Source organism: Ursus arctos, unplaced genomic scaffold (assembly GCF_023065955.2).
Source record: "Ursus arctos isolate Adak ecotype North America unplaced genomic scaffold, UrsArc2.0 scaffold_28, whole genome shotgun sequence".
Lineage (NCBI taxonomy): Eukaryota > Metazoa > Chordata > Mammalia > Carnivora > Ursidae > Ursus > Ursus arctos.
In genome coordinates this window covers 28,020,210-28,038,826 of record NW_026622963.1, presented here as the reverse complement: position 1 = coordinate 28,038,826, position 18,617 = coordinate 28,020,210, and the positions used below count along the sequence as shown (strand labels likewise).

Sequence of the window (18,617 nt, the reverse complement as noted above, 5' to 3'; positions counted from 1 at the left end):
AGATCCAACTTTAATTCTTCCGAGACAAAAGCAGCACACCCCAGCTTTAACCTGTTGAGGCGTCACCTGCAATATGGCGACGGCAAATACACCAAGACCTGTTCCTCCAGCTCCCCAGGTGTGTTTGCAAAGGGCTGGGTCGTCCTTGTGTTTAAAGGAGGTGCCAGGTGGGGGAAGCAAGGAAGGCAGCCTCCAGGGGCAGCTCCCTTGGTTCAAGGGCAGTGGCAAGATGACCAACAGGGACACTGCTGGTGGACCCACAGACCCGACTACAGCGTGGAAACATTCAGCTCACCGTGCCTTGGGACTCGTGGCATGAATAGCCCTTTCGGCATCCACCTGTCCCTGCCACGTGGTGGGGGGGCCTGGGCACGTGACTCCTCGCTGCCAACACCCCCACTTCAGGGACAGTCACCTCTCACAGAAGCTCCCAACCTCTCCACCCCAAGCCCAGATGTCCAGCTGTGTGGCTGGCATTTCTGTGAGCAAGTTTCCCTGTACACCATCTTCTTCCTCCCCTTCTCCCCTGCCTGACCATTCCCTTCACCCCGCCCCTGTTCTTCAGGCCCTTCGGGGTCCCCCTGACACTCTCCTCTCCCTCCTCCTCTTCACCCACTCAAGCCTCCAGGCCTCCCTACCTGTCCTTCCAGCACCTTCCATGGCTCTCCACAGTCACCCTGAGTCCCGGCCATAGCCACACCACAATTCACCTACTCACTCAGCAAATACTTAGTAAGCCCCTAGCACGGGTGGGCAGTAAAAGCAGCACTGTGATTACCCCATCCGCTCCTCTGACCCACGACAGGTCCCCATATCCTCCAGCTAGAATCCGTGTCTTCCAAAATCCGGCTGCAACAAGGCCAGGGCGGGGAATGCTGGTTCGGAAGTCAGACTCCAGCCCTTCCTCAGCTGCGTGGCCTTGAGCAAGACTTCACCACTCTGTGCCTTGATTTACTCATCTGTAAAGTGGGGACTCCGGCAGCACACTGATCATAGGAATGAGGAAACACACAGAAAACGTTTAGTACGGAGCCTGGTACACAGTAAGGGCTTAATAAATACCAATGGCTACTATTATTATCATCATCATGATTCCCCAGTGATCACTTCCTCCAACCCTCCCCACAGCAAATCCTGCTGGGCCATCTGGTCCCAAAGAACCTCTTCACCCTACCCTGCACCGAGCCCTAATTCCCCTCCTCCCCATTTTCCTTCCCAGAGCAGGCCAAAGCCCTCCCCACCCCCCCCACCCCCCCCACCCCCCCACCCCGCCGGGGCATCCTTTTGCAATTTACGCTTTTGTTTGCAAGTGTTACTTTTGGTACATTATTCCCCAATTGAATTGGAGTCTTTTTTTCTCCACCCAGTAGAGTCATCCAAGGGCAGTCCCAGATTGAACTAGGAGCTCCTTAGCCTCTGGTATGTTCCCCACAGCGCAGTTCCCCCATTGCTTACAGTGGGTCTTGAGAAAGCTTGAGCCTTTCAACCATGTTTTCTCCTGGGTCCTTGGCTGATGGCTGGGGAGACCCAACTGAACAGACCAAACCCCAGCCCACCATGGCTTGCGGCCCAGAAAGGACCGAGCTGAGCATCAGAACACCTGTGCTTACGTTCTGCTTTTCCTGCAAACTCACCGGATGACCTCAATAAACCCTTCCCCCTCCCGGGCCTCAGTTTCGTCATCCGTACAATGGAGCGAAGGGACGGAGGTCAGGGGAGCTCTCTATGCCACGGCCTCTCCTCTGCTTCACACTTGCCAGTGAGAGTGGATTTCCTCCCCCCACTCCCACCCTTCCCCCCGGGAAAATAAATACCAAGTCCAGCTTCCTGGCAGATCACCCTTAGATTAAGCACAGATTTTTGTAAGTGAAACCATGACAACATGCTTCTAAATTCATGGTCCCAGAAATTCCCTCTGCAAAGAGTTAGAACCAAAGCATCAGCCATAAGACAAAAATACCAGCACAACCCCTGAAGCCTTGTCTGCTTAAATCTGGGAGCGTGCTATGTAGACACTAACTCTGGGGACCCCCACCCCTAGATGCTCCTCATGTGCCAAGTAGGATCTGTGTTTGCAAAGCCCCCGAAACCAGTGCGTTCGTGGGCATGAGAGTTTACAGGTAAAGCCACAGAAGTGGCCTCAGGGTGAAATTAAAGAGGGATTTTTCTCCCTTCGCAATTTGATAGAAGAAATCAGTGGCAGGTGCCAGGTCCTCGCAGGCACATTAACAAGAGCAGCCATGAGGTTTCTCCTCCACTCAGGGTCCTACGTGTCCAGGGAGGCTCACGCAGGTTAAAAAGTCACCAATTACATTTGAAAGAGGCCCAGAGGCAGATGCACCCGCCTGATTATTTTGGCCATATGGCTGTATCCTCATTTACAGGCAGAAGCAAGACCAAAACGTTGGATATAAATTACATCTGTTTTCAGAACTGTATTTTAAAATACAATAAGACACTTAGCTGTTTAAAGGGGACCCAGGGGCTCAGTTGACTCCATGTCTTTCTAAATATCCCCACAGGCCTTGGAGGCATATATAGCAATTAGCGCTGGGCAGTGAATGCCCAGAAAGGCTCAGTAAACTGCTCACTTTCGATGACCAACAGCCTCACAGCCCGGACTCTCAGGGAGCGTTGGCACTACTGACATCTCGGGCTCAACTGCTCTTTGTTAAGGGGCTGTCCTGCACACCGTACAGTGTCCTACAGCATCCTTGGGCTCTAAATACTGGATGCCAACAGCATTCCTCACTGCAAGTCATGACAATCAAAAATATCTCCAGGGGCACCTGGGTGGCTCAGTCAGTTGAGCGTCTGCCTTCAGCTCAGGTCCTGATCTCAGGGTCCTGGGATCGAGCCCCGCATCGGGCTCCCTGCTCAGCGGGGAGTCTGCTTCTCCCTCTTCCCTGCCCCTCCCCACCCCCACTTGTGCTCTCTCCCTCTCAAATGAAATCTTTAAAAAATATATATATATGTATCCAGACACTTGCCAGATGACCCCAAGGGGGCAAAAATCCAACCTGGATGAGAACTGGAGGGAACTTATGTTTCCCGTGTGCTGTGACTTTTTTTTAACTTCATGGAAAACGGAATCAAAGGTACACTCTACCCTCTCTTGAAAAAAAAAAATCTGAAGTTTTGCTGTCTTAGATTTATTTAACACTCTTTCTTCGCTGTCGTATATAAAATTAAACACAGGGGGGAATCGATGACAGTGGCCAAAAGGTACAAACTTCCAGTTCTAAGACAAATACGTACCGGGGGTGTATGGCAAACATGACGACCACAGCTAACGCTGCTATACGGTGTACCTGGGAGCTGCTAGACCGGGAGATCCCAAAAGTTCTCATCATAAAAGAAAAAAATTTTCCCTTTTTTTGTTGGCTATCTCTATGAGGTGGCCGATGTTAGCTGAACTTACCATGCTAATCATTTCACAATAAATGTAAGTCAGACCATCAGGCTGTACACTCGCTACGTGCACAGGCTGTATGTCTGCTTTATCGCAATGAAACTGGAAAAGAAAGAAAGCAGAAAATCCACTAAAAAATTTAAAATTTGGGTAAACATGTTTCACTTCTATAGCTCTTCCCCCAATTCAAAACCTTGGTCAAATTATCAAAAATGACCTGACACTAACAAGCTCCCCAGTCTCTCTCAAACTCATAAAAAGGGACTTAACTTGCTAACCGCGTTCTGCCCAAGGCTCTAGGTTATTACAACAATATTCTTATACTAACGAGCAATAACTAAAACCATGTCAGAAGGCTAAGTTTCCCCAAATCCCAAAAGTAGGAAGTTGTTATGTTTTCTCTTAAATAACATTTGTTCTTATTATAAATGTAAATACACAGACAATGGGAAATTTGGGGAATCTGGGATGGGCAGGAAAGTCTTCGCTCCTTTTCAAAGAGCTGGCTTAGGAAAGTAACGGAACTTCGGGGGTCCCAGCATCGTCAGGACTCGGCGGCTCGCACCTCTGGCTTTGATGCACGTGACAGCCAGGCAGCGTCGGACCACCTAGAATTCATCCTCCTCCCCATCCCCCAGGAAGCCCCAAAACCCTCCTTCCACATAAGAGGATTTACAAAGCTTTTGAAACAAGAAGTGGCTGGGAAAGCAGCCAGCAGAGATCTGGGAGAAATGTGGCCTGGGCAGCGGAGCTCGGAGCCTCGCCAAGATGGGGAAGGGACCCCACGGGGAAAGGAGAGTCGTGGCGGAGGTGGGGGCTTCCCTGCCTGGTCTCCACCCTGTTCAGAAGACCCTGGAGAGTGAAGTCAGACTCCTCCCAGGTCTCGAAGGGTAAACTGAGACCTCACAGAGCACGTGGGGCACCATACTGGCTTATGTCGTGTTATCTCTGACGCCATGCAACCCACCAGATATTTCTAAACATCAAAAAACCAGAGGAATTGCAGTTTTCTACTTTCAAGACACAGCCTCCTCGTTGATTCCCTTCCAGCTCTCAGAGAAACCTATCAGGTAACATACCTGGGGGCACAGCCCTACGGCCAGCCGGGCAGAAGTGCGCACAGAGACGTGCGCGCGCACGCACACGTGTGCACACACACGCACACACGCGTGCGCACGCACAGAGGGTGCCAGGCACGCAAACTCCGTTTCCCTCCTTCCAATTTTGTCTCCAGTCTTAAAACAGTGTTCCTTAATGACTCAAATACATGAAAAAGGTGTCAAAGATTCTGCAGATGGAGAGATATGCTTGATTAATAACTACGGGAAGGGGGTGCTGCTCGATCTCAGTAGAAACTGGGGAAAATGTCAAATGAACGAGAGACCAAATTTCACCCATCTAACTGGAACAATGGCACTGCAGCCTAAAGGATGAACTGGCACAGACTCAAGAAAATCAAGTGAGTAGCTCTGGGACCCCCAAATCCCACCTGTCGATGTACATCCTAGAAGCTCTCATACAGGTCTTCAGGCCTCAGCCACATCCCAAGACACAGCAAGGAGCTGACTGTACAGACAGAACATATGTCCATTGTAAGGAAGTCCAGATCATGTAAAAACATAACCCGAAAAATAATAATCACCCACATGCCCAAATGTGCACACACAGATTTCTTAGCACATCTGTTGTATGTATAATTTATTATTTAAATGAAATCATACTACACGTGCTGTTTTATAAACCATTCCACTCAGTAATATATAGTATTAGACCAACACCATCATTTTTTTTTTAAAGTAGGCTCCATACCCAGTGCAGAGTCCAACGCAGGCTTGAACTCACAACCCTGAGATCTAGACCTGAGCTGAGATCAAGAGTCAGACACCCAACTGACTGAGCCACCCAGGCGCCCCCAGCGTCATCATTTTTAACAGCTGAACAGTATTCCATACTTTCCCTAACTTATTTAACCAAGACCCAACTGTTAGATACTTAGGTTTTTAAAATATTTTCCCTACCACACAGAACTGCTCTGAACTTCACGCCCATGCATCTTTGCTTCCTCTTCTAATTAATGAAATTGGAAGAAAGCAGATGTACCACAGTGAAAAATGTGTGTACCTTGGGGATGGAATTACTTTGTTAAATCTATACATATTTTTCATTACTATATACATTCCACACTCTCAGTTTTTTTTTTTTTAAAGATTTTATTTATTTATTCGACAGAGATAGAGACAGCCAGCGAGAAAGGGAACACAAGCAGGGGGAGTGGGAGAGGAAGAAGCAGGCTCATAGCAGAGGAGCCTGATGTGGGGATCGATCCCGGAACACCGGGATCACGCCCTGAGCCGAAGGCAGACGCTTAACCGCTGTGCCACCCAGGTGCCCCTCCACACTCTCAGTTTTAACAGTTTCCTTGGAGCCACATTTCTTCTGTTGTCTGGCAAGGTGGTTCCTTCGGGGAAAACGACAATGGGCTAGGGTTGCTGCTTGATAAGCAGTAACCTGCCTACCCTCTTCCTCCCTGGGCTGCGTTGTTAAGGAAATGGAGGGCCACTAGCCTAACGAATTCCTGCCTCGCAGGCTTCCGGCCCCAGGCACGCATCTAGTCACAGACGACTTTTTGAGGAGTATCAGTAACATAAAATACTTAGGTGTTCAACATTCATTTGCTGAAAATATCTTCATTAGACCAGTGTGGGCTTGGAGGCCACCTGGTGTTAGAGAGACACAAATGATCGAGGTCCAGCTCTGCCCTTGGGAGCCCCCACGCTGGAAAACAGAGGGACATGTTCAGTGACTGTCTCCTGTCACGACGCCACGCGAGAACTTCAGAACTCCAGCGTGTTCTGGGGGCACTAGAGGGCCCTGGCTGAGGAGGCTTCTCAGAGGGAACAGACAAGGGCAAAGAGAGGGAGCTGGCCTTGTAGTCATGAGGGCAGAGGGGACTTCAGGCAGAGCGTGAGAGTGGGGCAAGGTCTGCAGGTCCCAGGCCACACGACCCCTCTGGAGAACCTCTGGAAGCCCAGCAGGGCGGGAGCAGGAGGCAGGGCTGACGACACAGGGGCTCAAGAGGGAGGCGGGCCCTGTTTATAAAGAGCCAGTATCATTGCACACTAAGGAGCTTGTGTATGGAGGCATCAGTGGGCAGAGGAAGGACGAGACCAGAGAGGGAGGACGGACAGGGGCAGGGACAAGGCTGGCAGCAGGAACAGCAGGGCCGTGAAGGCTATTGCTAAGACTCAGACACAAGGTAGGGAGTCAAGCCGGGCAGAAGCTCTCGCAGATGGGGGAGCTTCCATGGGGGAGGCAAGCAGGCACATGCAAGACAGCCTCAGCGTCCCTCGAAGGGTGGGATGGCCAGAACTCAGTGACTACACGGAAGCAGGACACCCAGCCAGAGCAGCGGGCAGTTGGGAGGCCTGAGGCGCTGAGAGGCCACGGTACAGACCACCAGCAAGACGGGGCACCGGCCCTGCCTAAGCCACAGATTTATAGCATGTTCGAGAATCTGGTGGGTAACTCACTCTGCTCCCTGGAATGTAACTTTCTCCTCGCAAAGGAGCCCATGGGGACTGTGTACCCTCAAGGCCCTTCCCAGCTATAAAATGCTGTTAAGTTCCTATCTGCCTCAAACCAGAGTGGCAGTGGTCCACCTGCAAACTCCCCCCAGCAAGAACACCTGTCCTGGAAGAAGAGGCAGATGATAGACATCACCAGCTTCTATGAAATCAGAACCTTCTTCCGACACTGCACAAACCCTCCAACGAGACCTGAGTACCGGCTCTCCCCACCCCAAACACTCAGCTCACATCTGGCCACATGCTGCCTGCTTCTCTCCCCCACCCCTGAGTAATAAGGAGCAGACTGGCAAAATAGTTCAAATGCCTTCTTAAAAAGTGTACTGCCTTGTAGGCTCAGAGGCCTATTTTGAGCAAAATGTTTCAAACCTCCATGCTCAGAGCTGCTCCAGGCATCAAGGCCACTCCAACTGAACAATCCGAAGTCAGTAAAGGACCATGGCGCCTCCGCTGAACGCCAGGTCAGCGCGGGACACCGAGAACCCAGGAGGGACTGGACATCCCAGCTGCCCAGGGCTGTCTGCTGAGTATGGCAGCTTGGCACTAAACCCAGCCGCCCAGCACGACGTGAGAAGGGTTGTATGGAAGATGCGTAGGGCTGGGGCAGGCCAGAAAAGGAAGTGAGGGCCTCACTCGGATGTCCAGAAAACCACACAGAGAAAGGAGCCTGGGCCTTGGGGCAGTCACGGCAGGTGCGCAGCAGAAACTGGCCCAGGGGTGGGAAAGCACAGGCCAATTCCAGGGAGCATAAGGAAATACGCAAGTGACAGGAGGCTCAGAAGGGCTGGCCGATGGCCGCCAGATGGGCTGGGGCCAATTGGTAAGAGCCTTGAATGCCACACCCAGGTATAGCTACACAGGGAGCCACTGAAGTTTGTAAACAGAGGAGGGAGGGCAGTGGAAAGGATTTGGGGGGGAGGGATTCAATGCCCAAAGCACATCAGGGGAGCCAGCGCAGTGAGGAACAAGGTGGGCTGTGTCAGGGCAGGGGATAGGGAAGGCAGATGTGGAAACACGCCCCCCCCCTTTTCCATTTTCTCAGAACCTCTGGCCTTTAATCCTACAGACCCACAAGGAAACACCTTGACTCAGAGTCACACAGCAACACCAGCAAACCTCAACAGATAACTCCCTACCCTGCCTTTCCAGGTCTGGTTTCCACTCCTGTGCTGAAAATGCTCCCCCTTGGACAGCCAGCCCCTGGCCCCAAACCTCCAACAGCTGATCAAACAGCAAAGCACACTGTGTACACTTGGAATGGGGGTGGTGGGCAGTGAATAACACACACACACCCAGATTTCCCAGCGGCCCGCCTGAGCAACAGGACACACTTGGTTCATTTCCTGCAAAAACAGGATTTCCCAGGCATTTGGGGAAAATGTCCTCCTTGCGTCCCAGGTAGCTTTTCCCATCTCTACACCAAGGACCCAGGTCCTCCTTCCTCATTTCCAGACTTTCTCCCTGAACTTGAGCAACTGACAAGAGCCTCCCCAAGGCCCCTCGTGCCCCCGTGAGTCTTCACTGAGGCAAGCTCTGTCAGGCAGGAGCCTAGGAGAGCCATGTGCCTCCCCGAACCTAAAGTCCCTGAGACCACCAAGGGTCGCCAACATCCTGGAGTCCAGCTCCAATCCCGGGTGCAAAGCACACCTCCAACACATGTCCTGGGCACATCCCTGAGCCCTAGACACTGCTTTTTTCTGGTAGCACAATGAAGGAAAAGGAAAAAGGGGGAGCATTAAGGAGCAAGGGAGGGAAGCACAGCACGGCGGGTAAGGTTAAAGGCAGACGGACCTGGGTTCAAATTCTACCGCCACCACTGAGTCTACTTGGATAAGCCACCCTGCCTCTCCGGAGATTTCCTCCCCCGTCCGTGAAATGGGTATAAAAATAAATTCGTGTAAAAATAAATACTGAATTATCAGAATCGGCAGCGCTACCGTTAGCGTTACCATCAGCAGAGAGTTCAAAGGAAGCCGGTATTCATGACAGCGGTCGTTAAAAGAGGCGAACATTTCTAACTGTGTATTGGAAGAAACGGGACAGAGCGCACTGCTGCGGAGCAGGGCCCGGGACGCTGGGCTGGCTGGCGCGCACCGAGGCCCCGAGCGGAGCCGCGCGCCCGAGCATCTGTGCGCGCAGGTGTGGCGGGCGCGCGGTGACAGCAGGCTGGCGGGCCACGTCGGCCCGCGGGGGAAGGACAGGGGTGGCCGGACCCACCTGAACACGCGCAGCAGCAGGCAGGCGATGAGCAGCGCGGTGAAGGCGCACGCCACTATCACGGCCGCCTTCAGGGTGGGCAGGTCGCGGAGCAGGCTGGAGATGCGGGTCACCAGGGCGTCGCCGCTGCTGTTGGAGCTGCCGCCGCCGCCCGCCGGCGCCTCGGACCCCGTCCGGGTGGCGTTCCCGGGCCCCGGGCCGGGCGACGGCCGCGGTGGGCGCTCGGGTTCGGGCTGCGGCGCCGCCGGGGCGGACTCGGCTCTGCGGGCGCGGGCGGCGGGCGCGGCCAGGAGCGCGAGCAGCAGCAGCAGCGGCAGGAGCGGCCCGGGCGGCGGCGCGGCGCGCATCGTGCGGTCGGGCGGCCCGGGGCCCCGCGGGGCGCGCGGCCGAGCCCGGGTCCCGCACCGGCGCCGCGGCCTGCACCCGGGGCTTCCGCGGCGGAGGCGGCTGCGCGGTGCTCGGCAGGAAGCTGCGGCGCCCGGAAGAGCCCGAGCCGCAGCCGCAGCCGCCGCCGCTGCCACCAACACGTTGCACCGAGTCATTCGACGGGCCGCGGCCCCACGTGGGCGGGGCAGGCCACCGGACCCGGGTGCGGGCTGTGCCCTGCTCCCCGGCTGCCCCAGCCCCCCTCCCCACACCGGGGCCTGGAACCCCTGCATGGAAGCAATCACGGTCAGGCTCACTATTGTGCAAGCTCTGTGCTTCGGAGTTTACGTTTTAATTTCATTTAATCCTAAAACCCCTTTAGGAGACAGGTATTTCTTCATTCTCATTTAATCCTTGCTTTAGGACCCAGGGAGGCCGCTCACAGCAAACCCAGACTGTGTCAGACTAAGAACCAAAGTCTATGGGATCTGGAGGGAAACCCCCATTTTAGAGATGAGGAAACAAGACTCCAGAGTGAAGCGGTCGCCCCATGCCTATGCATTGCATTATATTTTAGCATCTCCCCAATTTCCCTCTTTCTCTCCAAGGAGTTTCTTATCTCATGAGGTCAATTTCCAGACATTTTTCACCTCTGCTTATGGACTGGATTGGAAAGTGCATGTCTGCATTCATACCTTTGCTGTGGAAGGAGTGGTTGGCAGGATTAATAATCTCCCCCCCTGGGGCGCCTGGGTGGCTCAGCCTTAAGCTGCTGCCTTTTGCTGGGGGGGGGGGGGTGGATCGAGCCCGCATCAGGCTCCCTGCTGGGCGGGAGGCCTGCTTCTCCCTCTCCCACTCCCCTTGCTTGTGTTCCCTCTCTCAGTCTCTCTGTCAAATAAATAAATAAAAATCTTCCAAAAAAAAAAATCTCCCTCCCAGTCTGAAGTTTTAGACTGCAGAAGTAATTGCCTTGCTGCCTCTGGTTTATAAACTAAAGGATGCTTAGGTGGAGAACAATTGTGGAGGGTTCCAGTGGGAGGCCCAAAGGTGGGAACTGATGGAGAGCACAGAGGGCTTTCCTGGAGCATCAGGAACTACACTGAGAACCTTTCACCTTTCACCTTTCACCTAGAAGATCCTGGCAAGAAACTCTCCAGTGGTGGCTGAACAGGTAAAGACACATTACAAGAACTCACTGACCTTAAACAGCTCTCTCCTGACCCTGCTAGAGAAAGAGACAGATAAATAAAGATACTACCATGTATCAGTTAGCTGTTGCTGCCTAACAAATTACCCCAAAACTCTGAGGCTTAAAACAGCACACATATATTATCTCACAGTTGGTGTGGGTCAGGAATCTGGGCATAGCTTAGCTGAGTCTGCTGTTTTAGGATCTCTCACACAGTACTTGGGTGTTGGCAGGTGCTGGGGTCTTATCTGAAGGTTCAGCTGGGGAAGGACCTGCTTCCAAGCTCAATCAATGGTTGTTGGCCAGATTCAACTCTTCACAGGCATTTGGACTGACAGCCTCAGTCCCACGCTGACTGATGGCCAGAGGCTGCCCTCAGTTCCCACCACATGGGCCTTTCAAATACGGCAGCTTGCTTCATTAAAATGGACAAGGGTGGAAGCTGACAGAGTCTGCTAGCAGGGCAGAAGTCACTATCTTATGAAACTTACATAGAAGTGACATCCCAACACCTTTGCTCTAGTCTATTGGTTAGAGGCGAGTTACACTCAGGAGGAAGGGATTACACAAGGGTGTGAATATCAGGAAGCAGAGATTATTCAGGCCGTCCAGGAAGATGCCTGCCACTGTGTGATTCACTTCGATTTAGTGGGATGAACAATAATCAAGTTATCACCCAGGGAAGGGTGATATGCGTGTTGAGTATTCTGGCATGCCCCAGGGGTGATAAATTTGGACAGTCTCTTCCGACTCTAAAATGCCACTTTGTGGTATGTCAGAAATGTTGTTTTGGTAGAAAGCCAGCATTATCATATCACCACAATAGAACTTATAAAAGAAATTCCTTAAAGAACTATCTCTGACGCCCATGACTTTGCAACACTACCTTCAAAGGCATAAACCTCAGACGTCACAGGCTCATATTTGTGTCCTTATCAGAAATTCCTGTGTAGTAGAGCAAAGAGGTCCTGGGCTTTGGAGTCTCTCAGCCGGAATGAGAGGTCTGACCACTGAGTGGCCTTGGCCAAGGTACTTAACCATCAAATTCCAGTTCTTTTCAATGTCTAAAATAAGAGCAATAATACTTAGCTCAGTAAGATCATCTGAAGCACTCATAAGAAAGGAGAGAATATTAGTAGCCTTATCTTTCTTTTGCCACAATTCCTGGACCTATGTAGACTTCTTTGATTATTTAACATTGACTTAACACCAAGAATGTAAAAAGCACAAATGTTAGATTGTTTTAGTAAAGGGCAACTACAGAATCTTTCATTCTTCCTCATTATTTGCTAGGAAAATCCTCATAATGAAGGACTTATTTATAAATTGCCCTAAATTAGAGTTCCTTAACACATTTAGATTCAACCATCCATAAACACTGACATGTTTAACAGCAAACACTGGTGACATTAACAGATACCAGCTCTGGCTGATTTTAGAAAAAGGGAGTTTATTGGAATCATGTTGGGTTGCTTCTGGAATCAACTATAAGCTACAGCAGAAGTTCTAAAAGTGTGGTCTGCAGGGGCACCTGGGTGGCTCAGTCGGTTGAGCATCTGCCTTCAGCTCGGTTCATGCTCAATGGGGAGTCTGCTTCTCTCTCTCTCTCTCCCTCTGCCCCTGTGCAGCCACTGTGGAAAACAGTATGGAAGTTCCTCAAAAAGTTAAAAATAGAACTACCTTACAATCCAGCAGTCACACTATTGGGTATTAACCCAAAGAATAAAGAAATACTAATTCAAAGGGATACATGCACCCCGATGTTTATGGCAGCATTATCTATAATAGGCAAGATATGGAAGCAGCCCAAGTGTCCATCGACAGATGAATGGATAAAGAAGATATGGTGTATATATATATATACAATGGAATATTATGCAGCCATCAAAAAATGAAATATTGCCATTTGCAATGACGTGGATGGAACTAGAGGATATTATGCTAAGTGAAATGAGTCAATCAGAGAATGACAATTATCATATGATCTCACTGATATGCGGAATTTAAGAAACAAGGCAGAGGATCATAGGGGAAGAGAGGAAAAAATGAAACAAGATGAAACCAGAGAAGGAGACAAACCATAAGAGATTCTTAATCTTAGGAAACAAACTGAGGGTTGCTGGAGAGGAGGGGGTTGAGGGGATCGGGTAACTTGGTCATGGACATTGGGGAAGGGATGTGTTGTAATGAGCACCGGGTATTACAGAAGACTGATGAGTCACAGACCTGTACCCCTGAAACAAATAATACATTATATGTTAATTAATTGAATTTAAATTAAAAAGAAAACTAAAAAAAAAGAATGAAAAAACATATTTATTCAAGGTTGGGTATGTATTAGAATAAAATAACTAAGTTTGTTATAAAGTTAGGATGAAAAGAATCTAAAATAGGAACAGAAGAAAAACAACGAGGGGTTGTTGAAAGGTTAACTTTAAAAGTGTGATAGAAATAAACAAGATAAATAGAAAGAAAAAAAGAAGAAGATGTGGTATATATGTACAATGGAATATTATTCGGCCATAAAAAAGAATGAAATCTTGCCATTTTCAAGGACATGGACGGAGCTAGGGTGTATTACGCTAAGCAAAGTCAGGCAAGAAAGACAAACACCGTATGATCTCACTCATGTGTGGAACTTAAGAAACAAAACAAATGAGCAAAGGGAAGAAAAGGAGAGAGAGAGACAATTCAAGAAACAGACTCTTAATTATAGAGAACAAACTGATGGTGACTAAAGGGGAGGGGAGTGGGAGGGGGTGAAATAGGGGGTGGGGATTAAGGAGGGCACTTGTGATGAGCACTGGGGGGGGGTTATGGAAGTGCTGAATCACTATATTGTACACCTGACACTCCTTTCACACTGTGTGTCAACTAACTAAAAATAAAATCTTGAAAGAAAACTAATGGTGTCTTAACACGTATCATGACAAACTATACTCATTGTATTCTTTACAACCTGCACAGCAGCTAAAACAAAGAGCCAGTTTTACTTTAGAATACCCTTGATATAGCCATGAAATTATTAAATCTTGACCCTCGAGGACAGAACATTTTAATATTACATGTGGTGAAATGGGAAGTATGAATAAATCACTTCTGCACACTGAAGCATGATAATTGTCTTAAGAAAAAGCACACATGCAATTCTTGGAGTTGCAAACTGAAGAAGCCACTTTTTTTTCACAGAATACCATTTTCAAACAAAAGAGGGCTTGACAAACTTCAGATCTGATTCTGGGGCAGGCATTTTCTCAAAAAGGAACAAGACGAGCCTGTCATTTCAAGGATGACAACTGACAGTATCGTAGCCAATGAGAAAATCCAAACCTTCCAGTGAAAATCTGAATTCCTGGAAGACTTGTCAATTAGGATGCTTTCTGCAGTGAGCTAGGCTGCTTCCCAATCCTTCAAGGCTTTTCTGATTAGCTTTCTGATTTAGATATTATATAATGAAATAGATCACACTTCAGAAGATCTGTATAAATCAACACACCAATTTTAAATGGCCAATGTGCAATGCTACAAAATCGTGTGGGGGTTTCAGATCCATTCAAAGGACAAGGTAAACAAATGGATCTGGATGACACAAAGTGCAGAAGTTCATTGTCATGGTTTTAGATTTCACATTGCAACTGATCTTTAAGAAGCTACTAGTTGTGGGTTGCCTGGGTGACTCCGTCAGTTAACCATTGACTCAATTTGGGTGCAGGTCATGATCTCGGGGTCATGAGATCAGCCCCACATTGGGCTCCACGCTCAGCATAGAGCCTGCTTAAGATTCTCTCTCTCCCTCTCCCTCTGCTCCTTCCCCCTGCTCCTGCTTACTTGCTCTCTCTCTCTCTCAAAAAAAGAAACTACTAATTCCAAGTTGTGGTGTAGTATCAAAGAAGAATGTCCAATCAAAACAACAAATTGCAACAGATAGAAAGCAAAAGCAGATATGAAAACCCAGCTATCTACTATTAAGCCAGACATTAAAGAGTTTTGCAAATAAAAAGTGAAATAATGCCACTCTTCTATTTTTTTGAGAAAACATAGTTATTTTTCATAACAATGTTACTGGTGTTAACACGTTAATATATTTGTAATTTTGTTTTTAAATGAATCAATAAGTATTTTTAAGTTTTCTCCATTTTATTTTTTTAAAGATTGATTTATTTATTTTAGGGGGGAGGGGCAGAGGGAGACAGAGAAAATTTCAAGCTGAGTCCCTGATGAGCCCAGAGCCCAGCGCAGGGCCCGATCTCATGACCCTGAGATCATGACCTGAGCCAAAACCAAGAGTCGGACGCTTAACTGACTAAGCCACCCAGACGCCCCAGTTTTCCCCCATTTTAAAGTTCTAATGCAGCACCTGGCTGGCTCAGTCGGTAGAGCAGATGACTCTTGATCTCAGGGCCATGAGTTTGAGCCCCACATTGGGGAGTAGAGATTACTTAACATAAAATGAATTTAAAACAATTTTTTTACTTCTAATGCAGTAAACATCAATAATTACAACCCACATAACAAAAGCTCTTTGAGAGCCGTCAATTTTATTAACACTGGAAATCAAGAAGAAACCAAAACATTCTGAGACTAAAAAGTTGTTTAAGAAAGGCTGAGCTTAGGGGCGCCTGGGTGGCACAGCGGTTGAGCGTCTGCCTTCGGCTCAGGGCGTGATCCCAGCGTTATGGGATCGAGCCCCACATCAGGCTCTTCCACTATGAGCCTGCTTCTTCCTCTCCCACTCCCCCTGCCTGTGTTCCCTCTCTCGCTGGCTGTCTCTCTCTCTGTCGAAAAAATAAATAAAATCTTTAAAAAAAAAAAAAGAAAGAAAGCAAGCCTGAGTTTAGAGAATCACGTCTGCGGGGGAAAAAAAAAAAAAGCAGCAGCAAATCGGTTAGGATACTTTCCGCTATGGGCAACAGAAAACTCAGTCTGAAGGGATTTAAACCAAAAGGAAATGTCTTGTCTCACATACAGGAAGTCCCAGGTGGAGATGCTCCAGGCCTCGCTGATTCAGCAGCTCCACGACGTCAAGGACCCTGGACCTTTCCATCCCACCTGCTCTGTGGCCCACAGCTTTGGCTTCAACCCTTGGAAGGTGGTCTCCTGGTCACAAGATCGCTACAGTGGCAATCAAGGCGGCGTGTCCGCTTGTCCACATACAGCAGAGAAGAAAGAAGAAAGAGAAAACCTTCTCCCACCCAGGCCATATAAACCCTCCCCTCGGTGTGACTGGCCCATGGTGAGTTAGTGCCCATCAGGGGAATGCCGTGCACTGACTGGGCCAGAGCTGCCCCTTGGGGCTGAGGTCGGGGGACGCCCCCGAGAAAAATTAAAGAAGGAAGTTTCTTAAGAGAGGAGCGAGGGAAGAAGGAGATGCTGGATAGGCTGCAACTCTCATTCCAACGGGCAGGAAACAGAGAAGTGAGTCAAGCTGGGCGCCCAGCGTGAAAGTCAAAGTCAGACCCCGGGAAGGATCCAGGTAGCAAGCCGCTCAGCAGCGCCACTGCCCAGATGTTCTGCGGCCTCCACCGCAACTGCTGTCTTCTTAGTGCCTGGACCGTAGATGCCACTGCTGTTACCACCGCGGGAAATGTGACCTCTAAACTGCCCTTGAATTGTATCACTAGCTTGGCTGTTCCAAGTCCCAGGCTGGAGCCTCTGAGCGATTTACCTAAGCCGCACATCACTGTCCTAGCTGTTCCCGGAGCTGGAGAGGGCATAGCCCACCGCCTTCAGCTTCCACCTACTAGGTGGGGTCCTCTCCCACCAAGACTCACAACCCACCAAATATAGCCCACCAAATAAGCCCACCAAAATAAGGACTTCTGGATGCAGGCTAGCCAAAAGTGACAAACGCTCCCTTGAGACAGATGAATATTCTTCAGAAATAACTCAATCAGGGGCACCTGGGTGGCTCAGTCGGTTAAACATCTGCCTTCGGCTCAGGTCATGATCCCGGGGTCCTGGGATCGAGCCCCGAGTCAGGCTCCCTGCTGGGGGGGAGAAGTCTGCTTCTCCCTCTGCCCCTCCTCCTTGCTTGTGCTCTCTCGCACACACGCGCTTTCTCTCTCTCAAAATAAATAAATAAAATCTTAAAAAAATAAAAAAGAACTCAGATCAAACAAGGATAGGTAGATAGATAACAGAGATTGTTATATATACATGCATATCGATGCTCACTTATCTATTCATAGCAAACACAAGAGAAGTCATTTAATTGCAGTACACTGTCTACTAGCTGTGTGACCTTGCTTAAAACTGCCAAGCCTCCGTTTGCTGTCTGCACTATAGGGATAATAAGAAAACCTACCTCATGAGAGTATTGCAAAGACTAAAGTATTTGTAATATGCTTAGCACGATACCTAAGAAATGTTAATTATTAATATCACAGCAATGAAGAAGGAATATTGACGTGCTAGAAAATATTTAACTGTAAATTGTTTTTCCAACCTTCAAGGCACACCAATAGCCAAGGGGGAGAGTTTCTGACTCCCAGCTGGGGGCACCTCCAGGGGCAGTAGCTGAGAAGCCAAACTAGTTACCTTAGTTAATAAGCGTGTATATCACCTTTGAATTCAGAGCAGAAACCACCTTTGGACACGTCTCACCCATTTCCTGTCAGTCCAGAGGAAACGGATCTCAGGCTTAGTAACCTAACCCTTCGGAAGACAGTCTCTGTCCTCTGGCTGAGGACAGCTAACTTCACATGGAAGAACAGCAGAGAAAAAAGATTGGAAGGAAAATACACCAACATACTAACAGTAACTATCCCCAAGTGTGCGCTCATGGGGCATTTGTATTTTCTTCCTCACCTTACCAAACTTTTCTGGTCTCCAAAATAAATGTGTATTAATTTTGTCTTTTTACATGTAATAATATATCATTACATATTCGTAGATTGTTTATTATATATAAATATACAGTATATATTTTAACTCATTTGTTGCCTAAAACTGAGAATGACAACCCTTCTTTTTAATACGACTTTGGGAAAATACTTACACAGATGACCAGAGATGAAATCTCAGAGCGTGTGGAAGGAAAATGTGAAAAGCAGGCTTCGGAACCTCAGGGCTGACACTGTCCCTTCCAGCTGTTCCTCACACCCCCAACGCTCTTTCGTGAAAATAATTTTTAAGGAAAGACTTACGGAGGGTAAAGAAGTTCAAGATGATGGCCACTGTTCATTGCACTTTACACGTGTAACTGCACCTCCCTTTCCAGCCCCAGGGGGAAACAAGCATCGGTTGCCCTATTTTACAGAGGATGAAACTGGGGCTCAGCTCAGTTTCTCAATTTAGGGACTTGAGAGGCGCCCGTGTGCCTGGGCAGTGGGAGAAAGGTCTGGCCTGGGGAGGGTCCCCTGCAGGCCGTGGGGAGAGATTTCTACCCCTGGTTGGAGAAGCAGCTGACCAGCCATCTTCCCGAAGGGCACGCACTGCACAGGACTGGAGGAAGACCAACCAATTCGGCCAGAAGCCATGGGGAGCACTCACGCCGTCTCGGCCAGTCTTTTATTTCTCGTTATTCTGTCAGCAGAGCTCATGTCATCTGGAAGCCTTCTTTCCACAGCAATGGATTTTTTTGTGTGCTGTGTTAGGAGCTGGCAATGCAGGGAGTGAGGAAACATGTGACATGTGGCCCTTTGGCCTTAATGAAAGCCATTCTGATTTGCAGACGAGACCTATTGGCCACTAATCTAATCACTAGTGAATAAAGTTTCCAGACCTAAGAGAAAGGGGTCAGGGAGAGAGGATAATAGGCTTCGAGCATACTAGACAATCACAGCTAGAGAAGTTTGGACAGGAAACTAATATTTTTTTTAAAGATTTTATTTATTAATTTGACAGAGAG

General features: G+C 48.9%; 1 protein-coding gene across 2 annotated transcripts in view; it reads right to left on the bottom strand.

Moving 5' to 3' along the window:
- The window catches only part of FAM174B (family with sequence similarity 174 member B), a 30,862-nt gene extending 21,287 nt beyond the window's left edge, over positions 1–9,575 (bottom strand). For both annotated transcript variants that reach the window (XM_057303732.1, XM_026510414.3), the window contains exon 1: positions 9,214–9,575. In XM_057303732.1, the coding sequence (XP_057159715.1) occupies positions 9,214–9,560 (347 nt within the window). In that variant the 5' untranslated portion in view covers positions 9,561–9,575. The remainder of the gene's footprint in view (positions 1–9,213) is intronic.
- Positions 9,576–18,617: the final 9,042 nt, after the last annotated feature.